Below are 26084 nucleotides of genomic sequence, written 5' to 3' on the forward strand. Positions count from 1 at the left end.
GAGCTCAATGCCGGTGTAAATACAGTAGGAGTCTTTTATCAAGATTTGATAGGTCCAATACATTACCGTGTTATCTACATAGCTTAATATGTCATCAAACTACGCAACATTATATATATTTTTGAAATAGGTTGGGTTGGCGGCATCTGACATGCAAGGAGATTCTCGCTGATGCCATACCTTCTGTTTTGTAGCGTTGCCACTCGCCCGATCCAAGACACAGAACAAATTCATCTTGTGATCTGACAGCACAATCGTCGTGAACAAAAAAAACGTCGGTTTAACAAGGCCGCAGATGAAACCACGACTCAGTTGTCTTTGGAGACATGTATGCTGGCTTCATTGAAGGCGCAAAATTGTGTTAAAAGTCAAAAACTATAGTGGTTACACAAAAAAAAACAGGCAAAGTTTGTCAATGATTGGAAATTGTCTTCAATGCTATCAAAATAGCGCTTCATACATGTAGGTTTGTTGTGATAGTTTGAAGGTATGAATGGACGTGGGTATCATGCAGGTTATGAGTTAAAACTGGGACTGACTTGTGACCGGTCCAGGATGTATCTGGGCATTTGCTCAAAGTCACCTTAACCACGAACACGATGAGCGAAAAGTTGATCTGACAAACAGATAAAGCTATGCCGATAACAACATAATCTCCCTGGTGGAGGTAATCCAGTGGGGCAAACACACGGTCCGCCCTCTCCTGGCTGTGCAGTCGATCGGTATGCAGGCGGCATGTAGCGTCCTGTGGGAAGATTGGGGGGGGGGGGGCTTTCTCCTACATGTCTGCTAAATGACAGTAATTATTTTCCTGGGCTGCAGGCGACTCATGCATGTTTTATTTCCACCTGCACCTCCCCCATCTGCCTGTGCGGCCGCGCATGGCACACGCTGCGCTGGAAGGGGAGGAAAAAAACGACACATTTTATTTCTCTCCATACCTTCTTCCTATGAGTCCCACCGGGTTCCTCCGGCCTCCATTCTTTCACAGAGGAGGCCCCGGCTTTTTATGGTTCCAGGGGGGTTTAGCGGGGCCTGACAGATGCTGTTAGGCTGCTCTCACGATGGTCCAGATACAGATAAAGATACCTAATGGGGTTTTGTGCGCGCTCGCAAGCATTTTACTTTGAAATGGCAGCCATGTTTCATTTCAGGTCTTGGTGTCACTCAGACAATGTTCAGAACCACACTTAAAATATACTACTTCCTTACTTGTAACAGGTTTTCCCTAGTTTGTTAGAAACCATTTCTAGCCACAAAGAGCGCATGTGCAGGCTGCTAAGTGTGTGTCAAAGCAAACCATCTACCAGTGGGCAAGGACAGTTGGAGCTTGAAGTCAACTAATCAGCAATCATGTGTTTTCGGCATCAACACAGACACCAACTTAAAGCAACAGGTAGTGACTGTGCAGCAAACCGAAAGCAGTCGCCTCAGAAATGACAAGTTGCCACGCTTGTGCAAAATCGCTTGCTGATCATTTCAATGACAAAGTGGAACGCTAGACTAGCGTTCCCATTAGCGTTAGCATGTAGTTTTGTCATGGTACTGTTCATCCAAAATCCATCAATTGCTCCGAGGAGATTCACAATTGGTGGGGGTGCGAAATTTGGCTTTGGTTGTGTTGTATTATAAACAATCAGTCTCGTAAATGTCTTTTTTTTAATAACTGTATTTTCAGCAGTTAGCACACAGCTTTTTTGTATTTGGCATGACATCCTGACTTCTTCTCCACTAACCCTTTTCAACTTCTTCTGTCATGTATATCATTACGTGGGTGCTGCCCAGTGACCAAGTTGAGACACGACAGAGCCATTTTATTCTGTTCTAAATTTCTATGCAGTTCAATGCTCTTTGATATTTATATTTATATTCTACACAAAATATCTATTTTTTGATTTTATGAAAACACGGAAAAAGATCATATGCAATCATGCAATTATATATATATATATACATATATATATATATATATATATATATATATATATATATATATATATATATATATATATATATATATATATATATATACTGTATATATATATATATATATATATATATATATATATATATATATATATATATATATATATATATATATATATATATATATATATATATATAGATAGATAGATAGATAGATAGATAGATAGATAGATAGATAGATAGATGGATGGATGGATGGATGGATAGATAGATAAGATAAGATAAGATAAGATAAAGTATTGGACATTTATATAACAATTGTATTTTTTTTCTTCGACAATCTATTTAGAGTTGACAGCAGCTATTTGCAGGGAACTGGGACCAGGCTGTCATGCATAGGAAAACTCTATGTATATTTGATGCAAATTGTTTCTAAGTTACATACAATGATTTTACCAGTCTGGCCCACCTGAGAATAGTTTTTACTCCATGTGGCCCCTAAGATGATAAATAAATAAAAAGTACATATGATGTCCACATGCAACTAAAAGCCACCCATTAACGCTACCTTAACAGATAGCCATACATCCTTACATGTGAAACTTGACAACAACAAAATCTGAAGTCGTTCAACTAGCCAGTTTGACTGTTCCCAAATACAACAAACAAAATGAAACTCTATCATTGGCTTACTGAGAGATTAAGCAACAAAATAGAATATGTTCACTGTTAGAAAAACATTCACTACTTCTTAGTTTCTGGCCAACATGTTTATTGTAATCATATTTTGCTAAAGATTTTTATATTTAACCTTTATTTATCCAGGTAAGTCAATTAAGAACATATGTCCATTTGCAATGCTGACCTGGTAGCCGAACAGACAACAACAGGATAAAAACAGCTTCAGCCATCATGATTAATGAGGTGAGTTTTACACTTTAATGTTCCTTCCAGTCATTTAGGAAATAAAATTGAAAAGAAGATTGACCGAAACTAGTGACAGTGACCAACAAATTTGTGACTCAAGAGGCTACCTATACTGCTGGAATGGAGAGTGAGGGTGGTGGTATCCGCGAAAAAAAAAAAAAAAAAAAAAACCTCCAAAGGTACAGGTGGTCTGATGTCACCCTTTGTAACAGAGCTCAACCAATTTGAAGCTTGACAAAGGTGAACCAATGAAATGAAGACGAAGGACAGTTGGGAACAAGAGAGCACTATTTCATGTAAGTTGTAAATGTATGTCTGTGCTTCAGGTAGTGTCTGGGCCTGCCGAGGCCTTGAAGCCCTAGGTGGCGCACCAACCGACATTATGATAAGATTTTTATTCTTTTTCTTTTTTTTTTTTGCATGCCTAAAAAATGTGACTAAAACTTGCTCACACGTGAACGAACAACCATTCGCGCACCCAGCTCTTGAAGCTAAAAAGGCCACAAAAAAAAATATACACACACAATTGTTGACAATGACATGGCATCAGTATTACGGTATGTTGGCTCACAATGCATGCTGGGAAAAAGAATCTACTTGAAACAATGGGGTAGCCTCCCTGTTGGAAGTCTGTCAAGGTTGGCTGACAAACTCATTGACTGGAGGAGCTTGTTTTTTTTTTTTTCCTTCTCGTTATTCCTCCATGGCACCGTGTTATGTGTCACGCCGTCCTGCGACACGCTCGCTCGTTCGCCGCCACTCTGGGGATCTCTAAGCCCCCTGCTGCTTTCATAATGAACATGTGGCTTCTCCCTCTTGGGCACAATTGAGCCAAATTCATAGGCAGAGGACGGGGCATTAGCCAGATGGTGCTGTGGGTGGCATCCTTTCTCTGGCCATCCATTAGAGCTGCGCTGCTAACAAAACTCCAATTTGTGCACACAGACATGAATCGGCTTTCAATAGCACATCCTTGGATGTGTGTGTGCGCTTATGTGTGTGTGTTGGTTAAGTGATCTTGTTCATGCTGGATTTCTCGGGGGAGGAAAAAAAAGTTCAATATGACAAATGATTATGCATGATGATATGTAGATGCAATTCAAATATGGAAAAAAAAGATTGCAAGCTGCTACTGATTGGGTTTCTTCATGTATCATTGTAATTTTGCACATTTGAAATGACCAGGCTCACTCAATGATCAACAGTCATGTCACAAGATGGAATCAAATTCATCTTTGGATTATGTGTATATATATGGTCTAATGACCCTCGCTTCTGCTCATATATAGGTTAAATGGCACCCAGGTTTTTGGCACAAATGTAAAACCGGATAGAGCCATAATAACATGCCACTGGCCTGAGCACAAAAACAGTGAATAGGCAAGTTTTTCAGTGAGTAGCTAAAGCTAGTTTCAGTGAAAACAACTCCATTGATAACTGAATTAGCAAAAACTGCAAAAATGCAAATATTCACAGTGACTATCCCATTGTCCTTTAGCTCCCTCCTCACTGGCTTCCCCTAGTTTGCAGTGTGGTTATCGATGAACAAGCACAACTTGAACATCACTAACAGGTAACAAGGGGTTTAATACATATTGAATATTAAGTATTTTTCAAAGAATTTGCTGAGTATATATATACAGTGGGCCCCCGTGTTACGAACTTAATCCGTTCAGCGGCTACGCTCGTAACTCGAACTGCTCGTATGACGGGCAATCTAAACCTATGTTAATTAGTGAATGCGTGCAACGCGCGCAAAAACCTTAGGTAAAAACATCACGACTTTATACACATATTAAAAATTAGTAACATAATCTACTGTACAGTTAAATTAAATAACATATACAAAGGAAAAATGACATTTACCTTTGGGGCGACGTGACTTGAGCTGGGTGGAGAAGGAGGGGAGCAGAGACTAACCCGCAGAATATATTTATTTATTTTCTTAAACGGGAACTTTTCTCAAACTACAACATATCACCGGCGATTTCCTTCTCTTTAATTCATAATAGAAGAAGCCTCTCAATTTTGTTGTCGATCGAGATCCGTGCCCCGGCAAGGAAAGTCTTGCCCTTAGAAGATTGCCGAGCGGTTACAGCCATACTCACGAGCAAGGTTAACCGTGCGTGCGCCTCCTTCGTTTTTTTTTTTTTTTTTTATTATCTCCTGCTTCGTTTCTAATGTCATCATCCTCTTACTTCTTCCTTTACCGCCACTAGCAATTTTCGAAGCCATGTCTAACAGATAAAGTTTGCAAAGTCTTAACCTGCCAGGAGTTCGGTGTACTGTTTTCTGCAACCAGTGACTTTTTTATTGAGGTTTTTATGATTAAACTGTGAGCCTAAACACATTACAGAAATACATTTCATACTGTACATCATTATGATTCCGGAAAGACAAAACATATAACCAGAGTGTTGGAAAGCATTTCGAAGCATGCATCGGCAATATACATAGGGCTAACAAAAGACTGATAGCGTCGAGTAGTTTGTGAGGGATTGTACCATCTACTGAGCAGCACAGAAAGGTATAGCCTCACAGCAAGTGTCCTCCCTGTATTTGAACAGTACTTACGGAAATGTTGCTACATTTAATGAATAAACATTTTAAATTTGGATTCAAATGGAACATGGGTCAATAAGTACATAGCGGCCGACAAATATTAATATATATCTCATTTGATCGCTCTTTCTTCTTTTCAAGATTGATAGGTGAGGCTCCGCCTCTCCTGCCTCTCCTGCCTCCCCTGACTGCATGTCACTGGTCCCTCCCACTATGCTTCCATGGATAATAAAGGTGGCTGGCTAAGGAAATTGCTCCCAAAGCTGCGTTAGAAAGGTCACTATTCTGTTTGAAATATAAAATCACCCATTAGCGGAACCCCTTATTTTTCACCACTGTGCCATCTGCCGGATGTTGTGGCATACAGCAACCTTAAGCGGAGGTGTCTCATGATCCCCATGGCAACCCTGTAGTAATGGGGACCATTCGTGGTTCAATCTCATAGCCTGAATGGTGGCGCTGATGGAGAATGGCCGCACTGTTGCCAGCCATTTACACACGTATGAGCCTGTGCGGCTTTCAACGCATTGTGTCGCCACTCCCCTTTCCCATCTATACCTAAGCTTCTTACTCTCATTATTCCCTCCTTGGATTAAAAATCTTCCCTCCTCCTGGAATCCCTTCCACTCTAGTCAATAAATAACCCCCCCCTTCCCCAACATTCATGCTTCGGAAAATAATAGGATTTTATTAGTAGCACTGGATCTTGTTGTATTACTCTTATCCTTCCCTGAAGAAGATGGGGATTAGTGTTATTGGTGAGGGTCTGCAAAGACGCATACCTCCAAGGTGAGTAGGCAGGGAAGTAGAGTGAGGCGAGACTAATGGCGTAACCAACCAATCGTGCGGCTTGTTACGGAGGGAACATTTAGTAATGGGGAGGCGGGGTGCATAACTGCGGTCACTCGTTGTGCATATAGAAAAAGCTTGAGAAGGGCCTGGGGCTCGCTAGCGGTGTTTGCAAATGGGGGAATGGAAGAGGAAGGAAGTGGTCACATTTGCATCCCCTTGACTCCAAGCAACTGAGAAAGAAAAAGAGGAGAAATGGCACTTGTTTGCTCCGTCAAAGACATCCTAGGTTGGTAAACGCTTATTTGTATGCAAAGTAAAACTCAGACATTTAAAAAATTAACGGTAAAGCAGTAATTATTACCATAATAAACATGAACATGTTTAGCAGGAGGTCATTCCAAAGACAGGGCCTGGCAGTGAAGAAAAAACTACATCCCCTATGAGACTTCATTTAATCCTCAGTACCTCCAATAATGTCTGATTTGGTAATGTGCTTTGTCCTACAACGCCAGTTAGGAGGTGAGCAGCAACATTGCAAACCAAACGGAGATGCTTGAAGGAAGACTGTTTGCCTCCAAAATAAATTGCATTACAGTAATCCTGCAAAAAAAATTAGTGAAGGCATGAATTAATGTTTCCAACAACAACACCGATTTGCATATCCAATTTAAAACCACTGTGCAATTTAAAACCCAGGTTCAAAATTATTGGTTTAGATACTAAGTCAACAGCGTGAGGGCCACTGGGGCCAAACAGCATAACTTCTGGTAACTTTTCATTTAAATTCTGGATGTTCTGTGCAACACAGACCTTGCCTTTCCCCAGATAAGACAAAAACTGGTCTCAAGGAGAACACATCATTTTTATATATATATATATATATATATATATATATATATATATATATATATATATATATATATATATCAGCTTTCTTAAAAAGGGACCAGGGGCAACAAATGCAATGAAAACTGAAAACAGCAGGGGTCCTACTGTAAGTGGGTCAGTGTGAGACCCAAAGCAACCAAGGCAAATACAAAACGCCCCGCCAGGCGTAGTATGATCTAAATCAGGGGTTCTCGAACTTTCTAAGGACCCCCATTGCAAATGTGTGCGGAAAGAAAACAAAAAAAATATTTCAAACCAAACATAAGGGCCCTTTTTACTTACAAACATATTCAATTTGACAACTATTCAATTTGTTACTTTTCAGCCATATTAAAGTTTACAAAGTACATTGCGTGCCTCCTCATAATAAGTGGGTCAATTCCCGCCAAACAGGTTCCTGCCAAATATTTGGTGACTAAATCACCAAGATCTTTGATGATGACGTGGATTTTGTGGGTCTGGTTGACCAATTACAAAGTGATTACAATACATTAAAATGGTTGAATTGATTGCTTTATTGGAAAGTCATGAATACATTCACAATTTAACTTAAAATAAAATTAAGTTAATGCAGATAAATATATATATATATATATATATATATATATATATATATATATATATATATATATATATATATATATATATATATAAATAAATTTTTAATGAAAAACCCAATTTTTTTTCTCTGACCCCCTGCAGTCGGACCCCACTTTGGGAACCACTGATCCAAACCACTTTAAAATGATCCCACTATAGTGCCTACCTCGTGCTAAAAACAACAAACAAGCTCACAACCTAATGCTGGTTCTGCAAATTACACACCACAGTATTGCAGGGATGCTGTCAACGCTCTTGGATGAAGGAATCTCATTACTATGGACAATGCGTTTAAAGGTAAAATACGATAGATCCTCACCGAGTCTGTAGGAGGGCTGTGTTTACTACATTGTTTTCACTGAAATGACTCAGTCCTTCTGAGACGGTCCAATTCACGTAATAGATTCGTATCTATGAAGGTATCTCATTGGCAGAGGAGGGCCTTTAATAGATTTTTGCTAGTCCATCGTATATCATTCGTTGATGCCCGAGGCTCCCTTTCGTCATTGTCAGTCCGCCATTTTTACAAGCCAAATCAAACCAATTAGAGTCTATCAGTCCATCAATTTATTTTACCCATACTTCTGTCATCACTCCTTCACCATCATGTAGGCATTTTCCACATTTTTGCTGGTCTGTCACTTATCACTCATTAGCGCCCTAGGCCCCCTTCTGTCAGTCAGTCCACCATTTTTTTCAAGACAAATCAAACTAATCATTTCATCAATTTATTTTAAATACGATGTTGTCATCACTTTGTCACCAAGTGCAGGTGAGGGTTTCACAAATTTAGTAAAACAGACATCCGTCGAGACTGATGGACCGTTGGTCAATCCATCAGTCTCTACGAACTGCCCGGTGTCTACCTCTACTATTGACCCGCATCAGAATTATAGAATAGCCTGGCCGAGACCTGTAATCACTGCCATTTTTGCTCATTTGATTGGATATTACGTAAATACAGAAAACATTTCACAAGCGATTCTGTGAAGGAGGATTGGATTTAACCCTTGTGCAGTACATCACTCATTTTTGGGCCATTTTCTTCCACATCATTCTCACAATGTCTAATGGATGACGCACTCCATGTGTGACGGGGTGGTGTGATAACTAAGCGGGCGTGCCATTTTGAACTTTAACATGTTGTCACCGTCTGAGCGAAATTTCCACCTTTCAGGGTCTTCTTTCACTGCTGTCTCTTTGATGTGAGATACCTTTGATGTAAAGATCAGAGGACTGGACAAAATACTGTAAAAGGGTTTAAAAAAATACGTTCAATTGTGTACAGGCCAATGTATAAGCCATGACCTTTTGGTGCACACTTCAAAAAATGAAGGAAATCAACAAATGACCTAAGGGAAAAAAAATCCATGAATTTCTTTGTAAATATCAGGCTATGGTTGTCCTCAGCTGATGACCTCCAACCCTGCTGTAAATACGTGAGGAATTGTCTCAATGCTTACCCCGCTGCACGGCCATGAAGTGTTATCTTGACCCATATGAGGCATTTGGCTGCGAGAGGAGAAAGGGCCTCTTTTTTTTTTCCTCAGCACGACTTCATATTAAAATTCATGGCGTCTCACCGCACTGAGCACAAATGTCAGCGACGAAGGCCGTGATGTATGCTCTCATTCTCTCGCCTTCCTGTCGCTCCATTCTTTTTCTTCTCTCTTCCCGTCTTTGTTCCAGGCGGCCTGATGCTCAGCGCCTCCTCCTCCTGCTGCTGCCGCTGCTGCTGGAGGAAAAGGAGGGAAGCGAAGCGGACGTGGATGACTGAGCGGGACGTCACGCTGCTCCTCGTTTAGGCTTTTAATCAAGCAGTCTGCCGGGGAATGTCGAAAGCCATCTCTTCTGCTACTGCTTAATCCCACGCCCTCATCACGTGGACGACTACATGGCACGTTGCATTGAAGATGCTAGAACAGTGGTTCTCAAACTTGGGTCGCCAGAAGCAGCCATGAAGGACTTAGATTTAGGGGTTTGCAAAATCATTTGAATTGAATTGAGCTTTGGGGTCAAATTTTAGGACGAACCTAAAATGAGCAACGCGACACATCGAGTTTGACATAAACACCATGTGATGTGTCAAGTTCATTTTTCCTGTCAGCTTCCGTACTACATCCGTGACGCGTTGTAATATGACGTCATCGCGCAGCCCAGTCTGGAACGTCAAGCTCAAGCAGCAGGACGCAAACAACGGAGGATAGTCAACCGGCTGGGTCTTTATTGAAGACAAAGATTTACACCTTTACAGAACAGCGCAAAATCTTGCAGACAGCGGAGCCAAAGTACGCTGTACCATTCCGCTTGACAAAGAGACTGAAAGGAAAGTGGCCAGAGCCTCGACCGAAACGAGCAGCGTGGCTAACGTGAAAACGTATGTGACTCACCAAAGCCACCCGGCCGCGAATCTTAATGTAACGATTCACTCCGTTGCTAACAAAAGGGCTTTGACCATCATGGATCTGCTGATTGTGACTGATAATGCTTTTAGTGTGCTCCCAGGTACACAGACTGGCACACTGGCAACCTCGCTGCTCACTTGAAAACGTGTGTTCCCTTGCTTTTTGCTGTTAATAAGGACTGAAACTCCCCCAGCAAAAAGTGAAATCCACGAAGGACCGCTCCTCCTCCCCCACAAGAATTTCCATGCAGGTGTACGTGGGTACCAAAATTCTTTAAATGCGAAAAGTGCTTATACCTTACATATGTGAAACAAAAAACACTCCTTATACTTCCTTAAGTCTTTAATTATTAAACCTTATACAGTAACTTTAAATGTTTCCATCCTTTGGCTGAAATGGGAAACAAAAAGGGCCGGAGCTGTCCCCTTAGTAACAGACGCCAACCTAGGGAGAAGCCTGTACATGACCAAACATATTAACCAGGAAGCAGAGGGAGGTGAAGGGGAATGAAGAAAAGCGTTTTGGAAGATGTTACCAAGACAGCTTTTGAAATAAACTGGAAATTCAAGTGTAAACTCTGCTTCAAGTGTCACGTTTGGTCAGCTACGGGCTCAAAGTCGGAGGAGTGTCCCTGGCATGCGTTACATTACAGTCAACTTGTCTGTTTGGCGTGCAAGAAACCTTCACAGCTGGTCTCTCTGCAATATAGCTTTTCTTTCCATGAAAAAAAAAACACAAAGTGCCAAGAGTGCGAAAAAGGAAGCGCGAGAGAAACATTGCTGGCATTGCACAAAATGCCATGAGATAAAACCTCTCCCTTCCCCTTTGTGATTTACTTAAATTTAACAGATTGAAAATATTCCGGCTGCGTTATGACAGGCATTTCAATTGAAACGTGTAGCAAACCCGTTGTCTGGGACGTCACAATGCGCATGCGGGACCCTTTGGGGCTGTTTAGCGTTCAAACACAGATCTCGTACAGGTCACATTTATTTGGAAACGTGAACGACATCACAAAAAAATCAGATTTCCCAAAAACAATGGAATTAAGCATCAAGCCATACGGTGTGAACCTAGCCCTCGTCTCCTTTACTGTTCTGTCTTGCAAAGCGGACTGAAGTAGTATGATTATTCTTTGCACATCTTTGCGGAAATCATTTTGAAATCGCTCCATTTTGTTAGCAACCAGGCATGCTATTAGTGTGAAAGAGCATCAGCCAACTGCATATGATAAATATTGAATTTAACAAAGGTTAATTCGGTTAAATACTTTTCTCCTTAAGAGGAATGAATGGATGTTTAGGCTGAAATATGAGGAGTTTCTTGATCCAAACATTAGGGATTTCCCACATTTGAGAACAATACTTGACTTGTCATCTTTGGGATGTAATGCACGGAACTAGCCATCTGCAGAGCCTATTTGCAGAGGGAAAAACGAGGATTCAAGTGGGCTTTTCCTCCATTTTTCTGCTCTCATAGTGACATTCTAAACACTAGCAGACAGATTTAATACCTCAGCAGGGACATCCGGCGCGTACTCGGTATAAAAAAAATAAATAGGGTAGGAGCAGCAGAGGTGACTGTATTTTTTAGATGTCAAGCTGGTCTTAGGTGCATAAATCTAATGTGTAATTCATCTGGTGTATCAAGGGTGGAGGCTAAACAGGAGCGCATAGTTTGTTGGCTTGGCCCCAGTCTTCTCCGCAGAGGTTTCCTGTCATAATTCAGCCCTTTTCATTTAGCTGCATGTCAGCAGGAAAAAGAATTTGAAGGAGAATTAGAAGAAAAAAAATTGATAATAATAATTTTGGCACTTTAAACCAAAAAATCAGGATGGACATTACGACTGACATGTTCGCCCCCGCTCAATATCCTCCAATTGCTTATGATCATTACAGATATTGGAGCCACTAAAACTTTTGTGGGCCGCAGATTGTGGGAGGCGTAAAAGTAAACGAGGTGTGTAACTTTGTTCAAACATTTTTGGGCTCCTCTGAGACTCGTGAAGGCTCAGTGGCCTGCAAAGTGTCCCAAAAAAGATAGGTCCAGTGTGTGTGTGTGTGTGTGTGTGTGTGTGTGTGTGTGTGTGTGTGTCTGAAAAAGAGAGAGAGAGAGAGCGCTCAATGCTCAGGGTGAAAGCTATGGTCGTAACTTTCCTACTCTGTCAGGCGCTTTAAGCGTCTGTCCTGCAGGACACATTCACGGGCCGGCCTTAAATAAAGTCCTTTAAATAAAGCTGGGAGCAGCTCAATAATGAGAAAGCGGCCTGTCCGCTTTTAAATGAACCCGGGCACAGTTCTTATTAATGTCCCCTTATCGCTCATCATGGCCACCGACCTGCTGCCGTAACCCCGCCTCTCACCAAGTGGTCGCCGGCCAAGTAATTGAGGGCAATTTTCAAATTAAAATTTAAAGCCCTCGTTCATCTCGGAGAGAGAGGAAGGGGTTTGAGGGGCCGAGGTCTCGGCGAGTCGGGCAGGTAGCCCGTGATGAACGAGGGGCATTAATCTCCGTGACGGAGCGAGAGAGAGAGAGTTAGCGGCGGCGATAGAGGCGCTAACGGATTTAATTAGCATTTAATCAGGCGCCTCAGGGCAGATGGAGGAGGGGGGGAACGGGAAACAGAGAAGATCAAACTCCGGCGGCCTTCTGGAGGACGAGCAAGACGAGTCCCGCTTTGCTGGAGGCTGTGTCGAAGAGCGCGGGCCTGTGATCCATTTTTTTTTTGTGTGTGTTTTTTTTCTGTGTTAACCATGTCATCCTAACGAGCTTGAAGCGCCGCTCGTACATGAAGCGATGCGCCAGAAGATCCACATGAAACATCTGACACTCAAAGAGAATACCTTAACATCACTTACACCAGGCCACGCTTGTACAAACTTGAGTACCGGGACATAGTTTGTTGGGTACCAATTTACTTACATTCAAGTGCTCATTATAATGCATTTAATCCTAATTTGATATGATAACTTGATATATGATATGATAACTTCTTTTAGGAGCTCTCAACTTAGCGACATTTTCGCTATATTTACTGATTTTTCTTACCCCTCTAACAACTTTTTTCCAAAAAAATAGAGACTAACAAAAATGACAGCTGTGGTCCTAACAGTGGTGGGCCGTGGAGGCCAGCAAGGCCGTCACTCTAAACATACTCAGAAAACCATTTTTTTTCTCACAATCAGTGTATTCACTTTTTTGGAGTGCACCAGTGCTATATATTTTTGCTATATATTATGCATGAAGACTGCTAGGATGGGCCTCAGCACGCCCTGACCCTTGTGAGGACAAGTGGTTAAGATTTGATTTAAACCTAATGAAGTTTCATGAACACCTCCAAGAGCAAATGAACACGTGGTTCACGATTGGTCAATTTCTGTGCCCAAGCACACACATGACAGTAAGGTGACACCTGCAGCTTCATGAAAAACTACGCTCATCAAAGTGGAAGTGATAAGAGTGGAAGTGATGTTGAATGGTGCCATAGTCGCCGCTCTTCTGTGTGTGTGCGTGTGTGTGAGCGCGTTTCTTTTTTTTTTTTAGAAAAGAGTCTTTTGTTGCGCTCTCAAACTATACTCTGTGTCGGAGGTGAAAGTTCTAAGGCAGAAAGACTGACAGCTTCGATGAGTTAACGTCAGCCTTGATGTGGCAAGAAGGCGGGAGATGATGGCGTGGGTATTGGAATTCATACCATTTTTTTCCCTCTTTTTTGGGCATGAAAGGCAGCGGCGTGTGATCACGATGTCATTAGAGGTATACGCTCAGACAGGCCTGCTTGCACTCGGTTGCACCCGTGGGACGTCATTACCAGCTGCGAGTGAGCAGGGACCTGAATGCAGGTCATACACATGCAGGCGTGAACACACTGACGGGCATAACAATTGGATTGAATGCGGCCCAGTGGTGTCGCTAGACCCCTTTTGCTGGGGCACATGACCCAGTCCTAATGCGATGTGCCCCAGTATAAGGCAGCGGACTAGCCAGTATGGCAAGAGCAGGCATGTGCAAACTACAGCCCAGGGGCCATATGTTAAGCTTTTTAATCCAGCCCGCCGTACAAGTAGAAATTACAGTGGACCTCCCGGTTTACGACGTCCCTGCCTTATGTATTTTTCACTTTACGACGTAGCCGGCGACGTTTTTTTGTCCCCTCTTTACACCATTTTTTTCGCCTCGCAATATGGCAGTCAGCGTACGCGACTCATCCAACATACGTCTATACATGCGTCAATGCTTTCGTCACTGCAATGCCATTTTTAGAGTCATTTCAATATGGTAGTTAAATAAAGAGGACTTGAAAATCACTGCTATAATGCTTTTGTTGATTTTCTATCAAAATTAAAGCACACGTTTTCTAGATAGCCCACATTTTTGTTTTTTGTACTCATATGAGGTGACTAATCAAAACACTAAATCCATCTGATCCTGGTCCGGCCCTTTTGTCAAATTTAAGAAGCCTTTGTGGCCCTCAAGTCAAAACGTTTGCCCACCCCTAGGCTAGAGTGTGAAGGGAAAAAAATTGCTGCTCAGGTTTGTAATAAGTATGTATCCATTTGTGACCTGCTCGCAAAGGATGTTCCTCCTGCTGACCTCCTTCCTCAATTCCTCCCTCCTGCTTGGTGTGTGTCCCGTAACTGGTAAGTGGACTAACCTTTTGAGAGACAGCTGGTTTTGGTCTGTAAGGATGACATAACTCTAAAAAGTCATTGCAATAACACGGGGTATATGTATACAGCAAACGAATTGATCAGGGCATGGAAACGGCAAAAACCAAAAGACAAAGAATATGATCGTAAAGAAAAACAACTATGATGACGATGCCAAGCTGAAACAAATATGGTAAGAGGTAGAAGGCAAGAAATAATGAATGATGAAAAGAAAAAAAAACACAAATGCTTAAAGTATTAAAAAAGTGGCATTTTTTTTTCTAAAGAACAAACAAAACAAAAAAAATTTGGGAAAGAATAAATTGAGATGTAAGGCATTTTTTGAGGGGGAATATACATTTTTAGTGACACGTTTTTTGCTATAGAACAGCAAAGAAACAAATCAATCATGTATAGTAGTGCTTCTCAATTCTTTTTTTTGCAGTCCTCCCAGGAAAGGGAAAACATTTGATGCCATCCCACTCCCCGTTCCCCTGGTGGCTCCACCCACTCACCAATGAGGGTCCCCTCTGCTGTAGACAGCAGAAAAAAAACAAAAACAAAACAGAACAGCAATGACATTGGAGACCCCTGACTTAGTGAATCCAAAAGCCTGGGGGGGGTTGTCAGTCCTGATTTGAACTACAAACATTTTTGACCAACTCAATGTTGAAAAATAAATCAATAAATAAAAACACAAATATCAAATTCAAAAAAATAACTCTAACCCTGATTTGGAACATTATCACAGGGACACCTATATCTTAACATTTTCAACCTGAAGAAAAAGATCTAATTGAGCCGGCTCCCGACAGCAAATCCTTTAATTTCTGAACGTATGAATTCCTCGATATGCCGGAGAACAACATTACATGCAGGCACACGTACGCTTCATTACTGTTCACACACAGTCAGTTGTGGTATTTTTGTGTCAATGTTTAATGAGGGGGGGGAGCCGGGGGACCTCGCTGCTGTCAGGAGCTCCTGTAAGTCTGCCGCCGCCGCCGCTTCTACCACCTGTTCCCAGCCGCTCCCCCAAGACCCCCGACACGCTCACCAACACACAGGCTGGCGGCGCAAACACCTGACAAAGTGCAGCCATGTAGTCATCCTGCAGCTCAGCTGTCACGACAAAGCAAAAAAAAAAGGGGGGGGGGGGCTGGTGGGGATAACTTTCCCAGGCAGTTACTGCTGGAGTGGCGTCCGCCTCCTCATTCTCTGATGGACGTCCATCAGCACACATCCCATAACAATGCTGAAAACACAGCAACTGCATTTTTTTGCATTTTTCTCTTGTCCTACACACTGCAATGACCAAACTGAATCTCAAATGAAACAGTTCAACTGGAATTTAAAGGTCTTTTTTTTACATTTTTTGGTTCATTGCTGTCTCTTGCAAATGTGAGAACGTTGGATTCAAATAGCATTTTAAACAACAAATGGAACGTATGTCCTACAACACGCATACAACCCTCCTACCATAAGCTTTTTAGCAAGCTAGAAGAATAAGAAAGCAGTGAATCGCAGGATACACTTGACTTGACTTCATCAAACAGTTGGGTAGAGCAAAGGTATGTTTTATTTTTTTAAATTTTAATAAAATAGTTAGTCAACTTGAATGTCTCACTCTACCTCATGTAACCCTGTTACGCATATATTTTAATAATTCTTATATATATATAATAATAATATTTTTTTTCTTATTTAAATAAGCAAGTTTGTCCTCTTGGTCAGAAGTAACACCTTGCTCTACAGTTTCTACTTCTGAGAGAAAGCTAAAATTAGCGCAGATTTTAAACCGTTACTGTGATCAGAGCAAATGTATCTATATATTCATTAAAACGTGTAATAAAAATTGTACCGATGATCTGTAAGCTGAACTAAACAAGACTATGATCGTTGATAAGCTATTATTGACGAATAAGTAGCAGAAAATCTGAAAAATGAAGGCTTACTTTTCAAGAACTTTGAAACCAAAATGTCCTCCGATTCTGGAGTGACCCCGATATCAAACCTAAACCCACTTGATGTCACTTGAAACGTTTCTAAATTCAACATTTGAAGTTTAAGATCGGTTTGATAAGACCCACAGCGGGGAATATACCGTGTGATCTTATTCTTACCATCACTGCTAGCATGCATCGGCCAAGTAATCGTCGGCAGGTTTTCCGACAAAGTGAAGTGCGGCAAATGTCAACATTTCAAAAATTAACTTTTATTTAAACAAAACAAAAAAGAAAAGCTCAATTATTGACTCATTAACAAGATTATAAAAGTGATTTAGTTACATAAATAAATTGATATCGGCGTATCAAATTTGAATTTCATAAGCATGTATACATGGGTCGTCGTAATAAATAAAAAAGGGGAGCGCTTTCTACACACAAAAACAGCTAGAAAGACTCAAGAGGAAATTGTTGCGTGACGCCGGACAACAACATATGTACTTTTTTCTTCTTCTTTTTTTCCCCCTCAACCACCGGACACACACAGCTGCTTTGTCATCAAAAGCAGGACAAAGAGTTAATAACACAGCCATTCACTTTTTTTTCTTACTAATTAAGGACACTAAAGCTGGACCAAGGTGGCTCGCCTCTCACCCCTTTGAACGCGTTTGGTTGTTAGACAGAACTCCTGTTTGGTTACATTAAAGCGTTAAGACAAGGCAAGAAGAAAAGGCTGCTTTTTATGTCAAGACACACAGAAAGGACACAACAATGACAACGAGTAAAAGATTGAACTTTGATGACGGCTGTGCGTGATATGAGACTCACGGTTTGGATTTTACTGCATGAGAAATTAATTTCATGTGAAATGAAGCGACCAAAAGTCTGTTACTGGCCCCCAGTGAGAACTTTTGATCTCCCTTCCTAGTCTGTATGTCTTAGTCAGCAGGAATGAAGTCTTGTCCTCCTGATATGTTTCCATCACATAACAAACAACAAAAACGTAAAGGAGACAGGAGAGAGAGGGAGAGGGAGAGAGAGACAGCGAGAGAGAGCGAGAGAGAGAGAGAGAGAGAGACAGCGAGAGAGAGAGAGAGAGAGAGCAAACTACATCGGCTTCAAGTATTTCACATTACATAGAATACTCTGTATAAATTAGTTAACATATACTTTCAGATCCTCCATATTCAGACATATACTATGGCATATATACAGAGTAAAATAAATGCTCGCTCATGTTTTTATTTTACTTTTTCATTTTCCTGTAGTCAGTCGTTGGTTTTGTTCCGCATTTTTTTTTCTCTTGTGGAGGAAAAGAAATCCCTGAGAACGTTTCGGTGGACAATTAGTGGAGCTTGCGCACAGTTTTTTTTTTTTTTCTCTCAACAGTAGAAAGTCTCGTTGCGACGACAAACAGGGGAACGAATGACACTGGCCTGTTGAAGAAATGGGAGGGGGGGGGGGGGGGGGGGGGGGCAAAATAATGAGCGGAAATGAGATGGCAGTGACGCGCCTGCTTCTAGCCAATCGGAGGGCGGGGATAAGGGCAATTGACAAAAACAGTCTGCTATTATGTGCCATAAATCTCCTCCGTGATAGCACGTTTACACTGGGAGCAGGTTCCACACTGCATCAATGAGGTAGTCAGCACAGCTCTACTCATTGGACATAACACCTGCACAGTCCAACAGAAAAATTCCAATGCTCACTTTCATCAACAATGTCAAAAGGGTTTCTGCATTTTAAATAGACTTCAAAGTCAATTGTGTTGGTTATAAATACTTTTCACAATTTACAGAGGGGGAAAATAGTTTTGCCATTAATGCCATTTTACATGCATCCACGAGATGTGATAGCTATTTGTGAATGTTAAACTTGTAAAAGGCAAATATTTAAGTAATAATTCAGAGGCAATAATTTTGTTGCTGTACAATAATTTAAAGCATGTATCGACAGATTGTTTCTTTGTTTGCACAAAGACAATTTTTGTTGTCTTTTTTTGTAGATAATGGATGGCTGGATGGTCTATAAATTTGTTTTGTGTGTTGTCTTAAAAATGGCAGATGAATACTTTATATTTATTTATATTTGCCAGGAAAGTGGTAATATTAGTAAACAGCTGCTCTGATTATTTGGAACAGGTAAATGTTTTGCATTTCTCTGTCCAAATACTTACAAAAACTGTTTTTTTTTTTTTTTCTCCACCAAACAAGAGAATCATAGACAACATTCTTTACGTCAGGGACTGCTGCCCGGGCATGACTTCAACGCACAGAACCACGTCGAAACCTGTGCTGTTCACATTCACTAGAGGGCAAAATTGGATTAAAAAAAAAAAAAAAAAACTTGAGCGGATTGTTCTCAACGGGTCAATTATACATTCGTCCAATTGGAAATAATGGCCATTTTCAACTGAAAAACCAACAGTATGTTTTTCTTGTGACAGAAAAGGTTGTCATGCGAATGAATGTCTTGTGACATTCAGGTGATACCCATTACATTTCTCGTCGTTGCTTCTCACAAGCACTAGGAGGCGTATTTGCACATTTACATGTCATTTGTTGGATATTGTCATCAAACGAAAGCAGCTACTGTACTGTATGTCCAACTGCTGTTCGTTTTCCGCGTCTGTCCGCCATACAACAAAATATCTCTGTCTATCAAACAACAAATGGAAAAATTTTGATAAAGTAGTATATCGGATTATGGAGGTGTACCAACAATTCATCCATCCATCCATTTTCTATAGTTGCTAAACCTCACTAGGGTTGCTGGCTAACTGGTGCCTATTCCAGCCGTCTTCGGGCAGTAGGCAGGGGACACCCTGGACTGCCAGCCAATTGCAACAAATAAAATGTGTATTTCGGGTTGGATTAAGTCTGCAGATAGCTACATGCATCACATTACACAGGTGGGTGCTAAGAGCACGCTCGTGCATATTGGTGCTTCGAGAAAAGTCATGGCTGTGCAAGGGCTCCAGAAATGCTGATGGTGGCCTTTTTCAAGCTGTGCAGTGCTGCCTGGCGCCCCCTGTTGGGTTAGGGGAGGTGCCCTGTGTGGGTTTTTAAAGCCTTAGTTTTTCTTCAGAGGATGTAGTTGCATTTTTTTCGTTATTTGTTTTTAAATAACACAAGGGCTACTTTAGAAACCCTTCAGCCACATAAGGTGCATCTCAATACACTAGAATATGGAAGAAAAAATCGGTTTCGTAGAAAAAATTGCTTTTACTATTTGCGCCAAAGGGAAATTTATTTATTTCTTTAGTTTTATTCTAGCCAATTTGAGACAATTCTTGTGTGGATGACATTTTAAAAAGTGTAAATTCTAATGTAAAATGATTGATTTCAACAATGAAAAGCAATGATCATTTAAATGTATCCTGATTTATACTGATGCGGTTTTAAAAGAATTTAGAGTATAATGAATACTCTACTTATATGTATAATGAGTGAGTAAAGCAGCCATTAGGGGACCCCTCATAGATTCTTAGACTCCAATCATTTGGAATGTGCTTTAGGACATATACACAGTACCAGTCAAAAGTTTATAAACACTCTAATTCAGTGTTGTTGTTTTTTTAAACCTGCATTGTGCATTCAGTCATAAACATTATTAAAGGAGCTCTGTCATGAAAATTCAACTTTTTGGAGCCCCCAACCATGTTTCAAGATAATTTCTCACCCTAAAGACCCATCCATCCGTTATCTATCGCCTCTTATCCCCAGTAGGTTCGCAGGCTTGCTGGTGCCTATCCCAGATGTCTGGTTGCCAGCCAAATGCAGCCCTAAAAACACCCCCAATGTGTGGTTTTTTTTTCTTCTCAATTGATGCATTTCTAAGCATTACGAGCTGTGTGAGAACCCCAGCCCCGCCCAAGCAGATAAATATGACTTGAAGAAAACTCATGACGACAAAAGCATTTTGTACCCCGCCTCCATCGACCCTTACTGGCCGTGCAGGAGTAAATACACACCAACGTTTACCCTGTCTTTTAGTTTTGGTTTGGTTCCAGAGTTGCAGAGGTGAGATTTGGCGAAGAGGCGGCAAGTAAACAGCTTTTCAGTTACTAATTACGATGTTTTACGGAAGAAAATGCCAAAGTGGCAAAAATCAAATTCGGAAGTAAAAGATTCACACTACTGTTATGAAAAATGGGTTCCCACGGGGACCCATTTAATAAAAGGAATGTGTATAAGTGAGAGCAGTGTATTGACAGTGTGTTGCATTTTAATGTCGGTAAAACGCATGTTTTATTACCCATTATTCATGTTGGAAAAGTCTCGATAACCTGTGAGCCTCTTGAGGATAATCGGTCAAGCGGATGAATGTATAATATGTAGCCGGCTGGCATTGAATGACATCAAGAAGGAGGGGAGGCAGCCACAGGGTAAGAGGTGTGCCCTCTGCGAACAAGGTGTTTTACTTCCTGCTTAAAAATATAAGTACCACAAAATCCATATTTAATAAGAAATGAAATTGCCAATTGTGGAAAGTGGAACCATATCACGATCTAGACCTTTTAAGAAAAGACGGAATGATTAGGTTAAGCCCAAAAAAACCCTATAAAATGTGTTTTTTGATTCAGATTATTCCACATGCATTTTCAAGAGTCATGAGCTTGAATTTCCTAACCTGTTGATGCCTGCTGTTAGAATTTGAAGGTGTCCCTAAACTTGTGACTGGTACTATATACAGTATATCATGAAAACTCCTTAATGAAATGAGCATTTTCGCTGTGACTCTAATGTATTGAGATGCGCCCATTCAACTCAAAAGAGAAAGAAACGGATGTTTGATAACCAAAATGCCATTCTCCTTTCATACACACGCAGACGCATAACATTCACAACGTGACGAATTTCCTCTCTTGTGAAAAAAAACACTTCTGTACACGTAGTAGTAATAATATTATCAATAATAATAATAATAGCGATAATGTTTGTAACGAGAACAACAGCAAGAACAATAATACCGCGTGTGGCTCTGTGGAGTTTGTTTTTTCCTTTTCCGCTTCATCGCTTCGTTTCCACGTCCTCTCTCTCTTTTTTTCTCTTTTTCTTTCCCAGAAGTTCCAAAAAAAAAAAAAAAAAAAGTAGACTGGTGTGGGTAGAAGCGCAGCGGAGCTCAGCCAAAGCGCTCCCTCACCAACATCATGAGTTTCTTTTTGCCCTTGTAGATCTGTTTCAGTCTGTCTATGAACTGCGTGAACTGAGCGTGTCCGTCGTGCGCCATCATGAAGGTCTCGCACGCCTTGCCCAGGAACTCGATGAACTCGCTGTAGTGTCGCGGGCTGATGTGCGTGAGGCGTGAGTGCGTGGTATTGATGTAGGCCCCGATGGTGGCGTCCAGCAGCTGCCTGAGCGGCGCCTTGTCCAGCGGCATGAGCTTGCCAGAGTTCCGCCGGCTGTGCAGCGCCGACACCATGCCCGTCGTGGTCAGCATGCAGCGACGCAAGATATCCGAGAGCACCGTGGCGCACTTGACGCTCTTGACCACCAGGGGGATGACCGCGGCTAGCTCGTTCTTGCCCAGAGAGTGGCTGAGCGTGCAGGCCCACAGCACATCGTTGATGGCCGGGTGCGTGTCCTGGTTGTAGCTGAGGTTCAGGTCCGCCATGGCCAGCGTGGCCATCTTGTAGGCACGCATGGGGTAGCCGCGGTGCTCCATGTAGCGCGCGATGGTGAACAGCTTTGTGTAGCTCATTCCGGTGGCGGCGGCGTCCAGTACAATCTGGTAGGCTCTCTCAAAGGCAAGGTGGTCCTTTTCGCAGAGCCTGAGCGCCGACAAGGCGCAGTTCTGGGGGTCCTTCATGGCGCACTGCAGAGCCAGGGCGCGCGCCGACGAGGCCAAGTTCTCCTGCTGGTGGCAGTCCAGGTGCAGGCGCACGATGGTGCTGTTGGACATGACCGTGGTGGCCACGATGCTGGTGGCTTCGGTGGGGGTGAACAGTGTGAACCAGCTCTGCATGATGCTGTCCAGCGCGTACACGCCTGATGCAAACACACGCACGCGCACACACGCAAGGAGGTCAAGAAATACACAGGCTGGGTGACCAATTGCTGCCTGATGCAGATGCATTTGTTCCTGCATTTGTCACGTTAAGTTTCTAACTTTCTCCTGATTGGTTTGTTGACTATCTCCAGGGAGCCCCTAGGGCGGGACTCAAAAGCCGCAGCGGCTGGTTGTCTACGCCTGTTCTAGGGACTGCAGATGAAAAATAGCCTGATGGCTCATTCTGATGTACTTACTGAAATGTGTATTCTTATGTGCAGTTCCCATATCTATGAATGATTGAATGAATCAATAAATGAGTTTCTTTAGCAGTCTATCAAGTAAATCTGTATACCACAAAAATACAACAGAAAGGAAGAAGCTCCAATACTTTGGGAAGGGGTACAATATATTGGCGAACACTCCGAACAAAAAGCCTTTTTGTCAGGCAACCTCCTACTAATAAGAGAAAAAATGCTGCTAAGCTCAGTACGAAGTGGGGACAGAAGTAGGCAAGCTCACTTACCAACTTCAGTGGCACATGTGACTACCCAGCGCACCATTTCCTCCCGCCTCCAGTTCAACGTGGACAGCGTTAGTCTCATCACCTGATCGAGAATACGTACACAGGCTGTAAATGAGCTCAAAAGGCTTAAACAGCAGCTCTGTGATGTTGTATATATAAATAGCAAACGGGAGTCACGCTGCGCCCAAATTACCTGCAATCCCAGCTCCAGCGCAACTTTTAGCAGCGTGATGTCGGGCAGGCTGCCCATCAGAGTGGATATCTCGAACGTGTCCTGCGCCAATTTGAAGATGTAATATGAGGAGCGGATGTTTTTTTGGATGGACTCCAGCACTGTCTCCAGCCTGCGACTGTCACCTAAATCGTCAGAAGGACCCAAAGCAACACCTTGAGGATAGCTAGAACAGAGAACTGCACATCCAAACCCCAAGTATGAGATAGGCTGTACACAAAACAGTGAAATCTCTATGAAAAACAACATCATCAGTTTTCTTAGTCTGCCGAAAAACATTCAACATTTCGGCCAATAAGAACTGTATTGGAACTTAAGAAACATGCAAGAGGCTGTCTGGGTTTGCGCTTGCTAAAAACCAAGAATAAATAAATAAAAAAAAAACCAGGTCAACTAAAGCATGTGGTCCGCATGCAAAACGGTAAAACATTTATTTGAAGCATTGCTGACACATGCAGGTGAATTCACTTGCCAAGTTCAACATAAACCGATTCTATATTATTATATAATTAATTGAATTTAGGTGATCCTCGTTAGGATAAGCGTCGATAGAAAATGATGATGGATAGATGGATCGTTCTTACTTCCTGTGGAGCAAATCGTGCTGTTCATGTGGCGGAATTCGTCTTGGTTTATGACAGTGCCTCTCAATTATATTTCGCAAAGCGAACATTTTGCAAAGGAGTCACAATAACAAAATTGAACAGTTAGTTGCTTCATGTTCCAATTAATGTGTTCTTAATTTGACTTGAGAACTACTACTCTAAATTAAGGATATTCTTACTCGAGTAAAACCTTTGGCTACTCTAGCCACCTCAGTTACTAAGCACAAACGTTTACAACCCCTGAACTTAAGGTAGCCCAGCATCTATTGGCAAAATATCATTGACCCGTGTGGTATTTGTAAGTGTGCTGAAGTGCGAACCTTTAGCCGCGGTGAGCATGGTGGAGGCCAGCTCATACTGCTGAGACTCAATGTGGCTGAGGGCGAAGCAGCGCGGACCGTGGTTGTGGACAACCAACTCGATACGAGGCCGGGACAGGTCGCCCGACGATGCCGTTGACTCCAATGCAGGCAACCTGAATCGGGGAGTGGGGATGGAAACAACACACACCACATGTTTACTTAGGATGAGTGTTGTTATTTTCAGGGTTAACACATTTACATTGATACACCTTTTTTCTGTGCTGATGTATTAAAAAAAAAAAAAAAAACTCGTGGGAGATTACATTTTCAATGAAACTAAATGTTTTTTAGATCCATGAAAATGTTTTAACACACTCGAGTACAGGAAGTACAATTCTGGCAGAAACACTATACAAGACACTATAAACGAATTGCGCAAAAAAAATATTTTGCAGAGCAATTACTGTAGTCTATACTTCACATAAATTACATGGAAAGAATAAAAATTGATGCAGACTGTTCATAGTTTATTCAGGGGACTTGTTTGTGGACAACCACCTGCTGCTTTAGTGACTGAGAGAGCAAACAGGAACTGAGAGCCAGAGGGAAAGAGAGGGAAGCAACAGTAACAGGTTACAAATTCAGAAAGTTGCAGAGAGAACCAGCAAGGACACGGCCAAGAATCCAGAAAGACAGTGAAAGACAACAGGAATCGAAATTCAGAAGCTTATGAAGAGAATGACAGTGAGAGCCAGCAGGAAAAGAAATACAGAGGTTCACAGCAAACGCCGGTGGAAACAAGAAGAGAAATTCCGGGAAGGTGCGACAAAGACAAGAGACGGAGAGGAACAGAGACAGACAAATGGCACGGGAAACAAGAACCCAGAACGAAACATAGAGTCAACAGGAACAACAACAAAGCCAGCTAAACAGAAACTCAGGAAGCAAACAGAAAGAGCCACCGTGAGGAGGAACACAAACTCAGAAGGGCAGCGCGCAAGCCAGCGGGAACATGAACTCAGAAGGACACAGTGAGAGCCATCAGGAAAAGAAGCTCAGAAAAGCGCAGAGAAAACCAACTGGGACAGAAACAGGAAGTCGAGTCACAGTGCAAGCCTGCAGGAATAGGAACTCGGAGTAAAGTGAAAGCCAACAAATACAGAACCAAAGCCAGCAGGATCAAAAAGTGAGCATGAAACAGTGACAGCATGACAGAAATTCAGATAGTGACTCACGAGACACACAGGACTTTAACAGACTACAAGACAAGTTTAAATAAGTCGAGAGTACTCTATTAAATATGAAACACGTCTCCTGGATGGAGCTGAATTTCACAAACTACAAGACAAGGTTATAGAAGTCCAGAGTACTCTATTAAATATGAAACAAATCTCCTGGATGGAGTGTGACCACTGCATGAATCAGAAGAAACCTAAAGTCTTTGACCGGAATTTGAAAATGAAAACATGTTCAGAGTCAGCCTGTGCCTGCAATTCACCCTCGACTTAAGCAAGGTTGGATCATTCTTTCTGTCTTTGGAGCCTAATTGCTCCTAATCAACTCCCAATCAAGCAAGACCTGCTGCGGACAGAGGGGCCTCACCCTCTCATCATCGTCACGGCAACCCGGGGTGGACCGACCGTACCGCGCCGCCTCATTTTCTATTCCGCTTCACTCTTGCGCCGCGGCTTACTTTTCAAAAGGTCTTCTTAGCTTCACAAGGCAGCAACCTGGCC

At 42.0% G+C, this 26084-nt stretch overlaps 1 protein-coding gene and 1 long non-coding RNA gene across 2 annotated transcripts in view; one reads left to right on the top strand and one right to left on the bottom strand.

Moving 5' to 3' along the window:
- The first annotated feature begins 6059 nt into the window (after positions 1-6059).
- LOC148429676 (uncharacterized) lies at positions 6060-10474 on the top strand. Its single transcript, XR_015867005.1, has 2 exons — positions 6060-6204; positions 9385-10474. It is a non-coding gene; the product is annotated as an uncharacterized LOC148429676 (long non-coding RNA).
- Positions 10475-16941: 6467 nt separating this feature from the next.
- Positions 16942-26084, bottom strand: part of LOC148429677 (zinc finger SWIM domain-containing protein 6-like) — a 70346-nt gene continuing 61203 nt past the window's right edge. The window contains exons 11-14 of the mRNA XM_088424192.1: positions 24367-24521; positions 23403-23566; positions 23210-23291; positions 16942-22682 (exon numbers count right to left, since the gene is read on the bottom strand). Coding sequence (XP_088280318.1) covers positions 21817-22682; positions 23210-23291; positions 23403-23566; positions 24367-24521 — 1267 coding nt within the window. The 3' untranslated portion in view covers positions 16942-21816. The remainder of the gene's footprint in view (positions 22683-23209; positions 23292-23402; positions 23567-24366; positions 24522-26084) is intronic.

Source organism: Hippichthys cyanospilos, chromosome 1 (assembly GCF_059441005.1).
Source record: "Hippichthys cyanospilos isolate Australia breed blue-spotted pipefish chromosome 1, RoL_Hcya_1.0, whole genome shotgun sequence".
Classification (NCBI taxonomy): domain Eukaryota; kingdom Metazoa; phylum Chordata; class Actinopteri; order Syngnathiformes; family Syngnathidae; genus Hippichthys; species Hippichthys cyanospilos.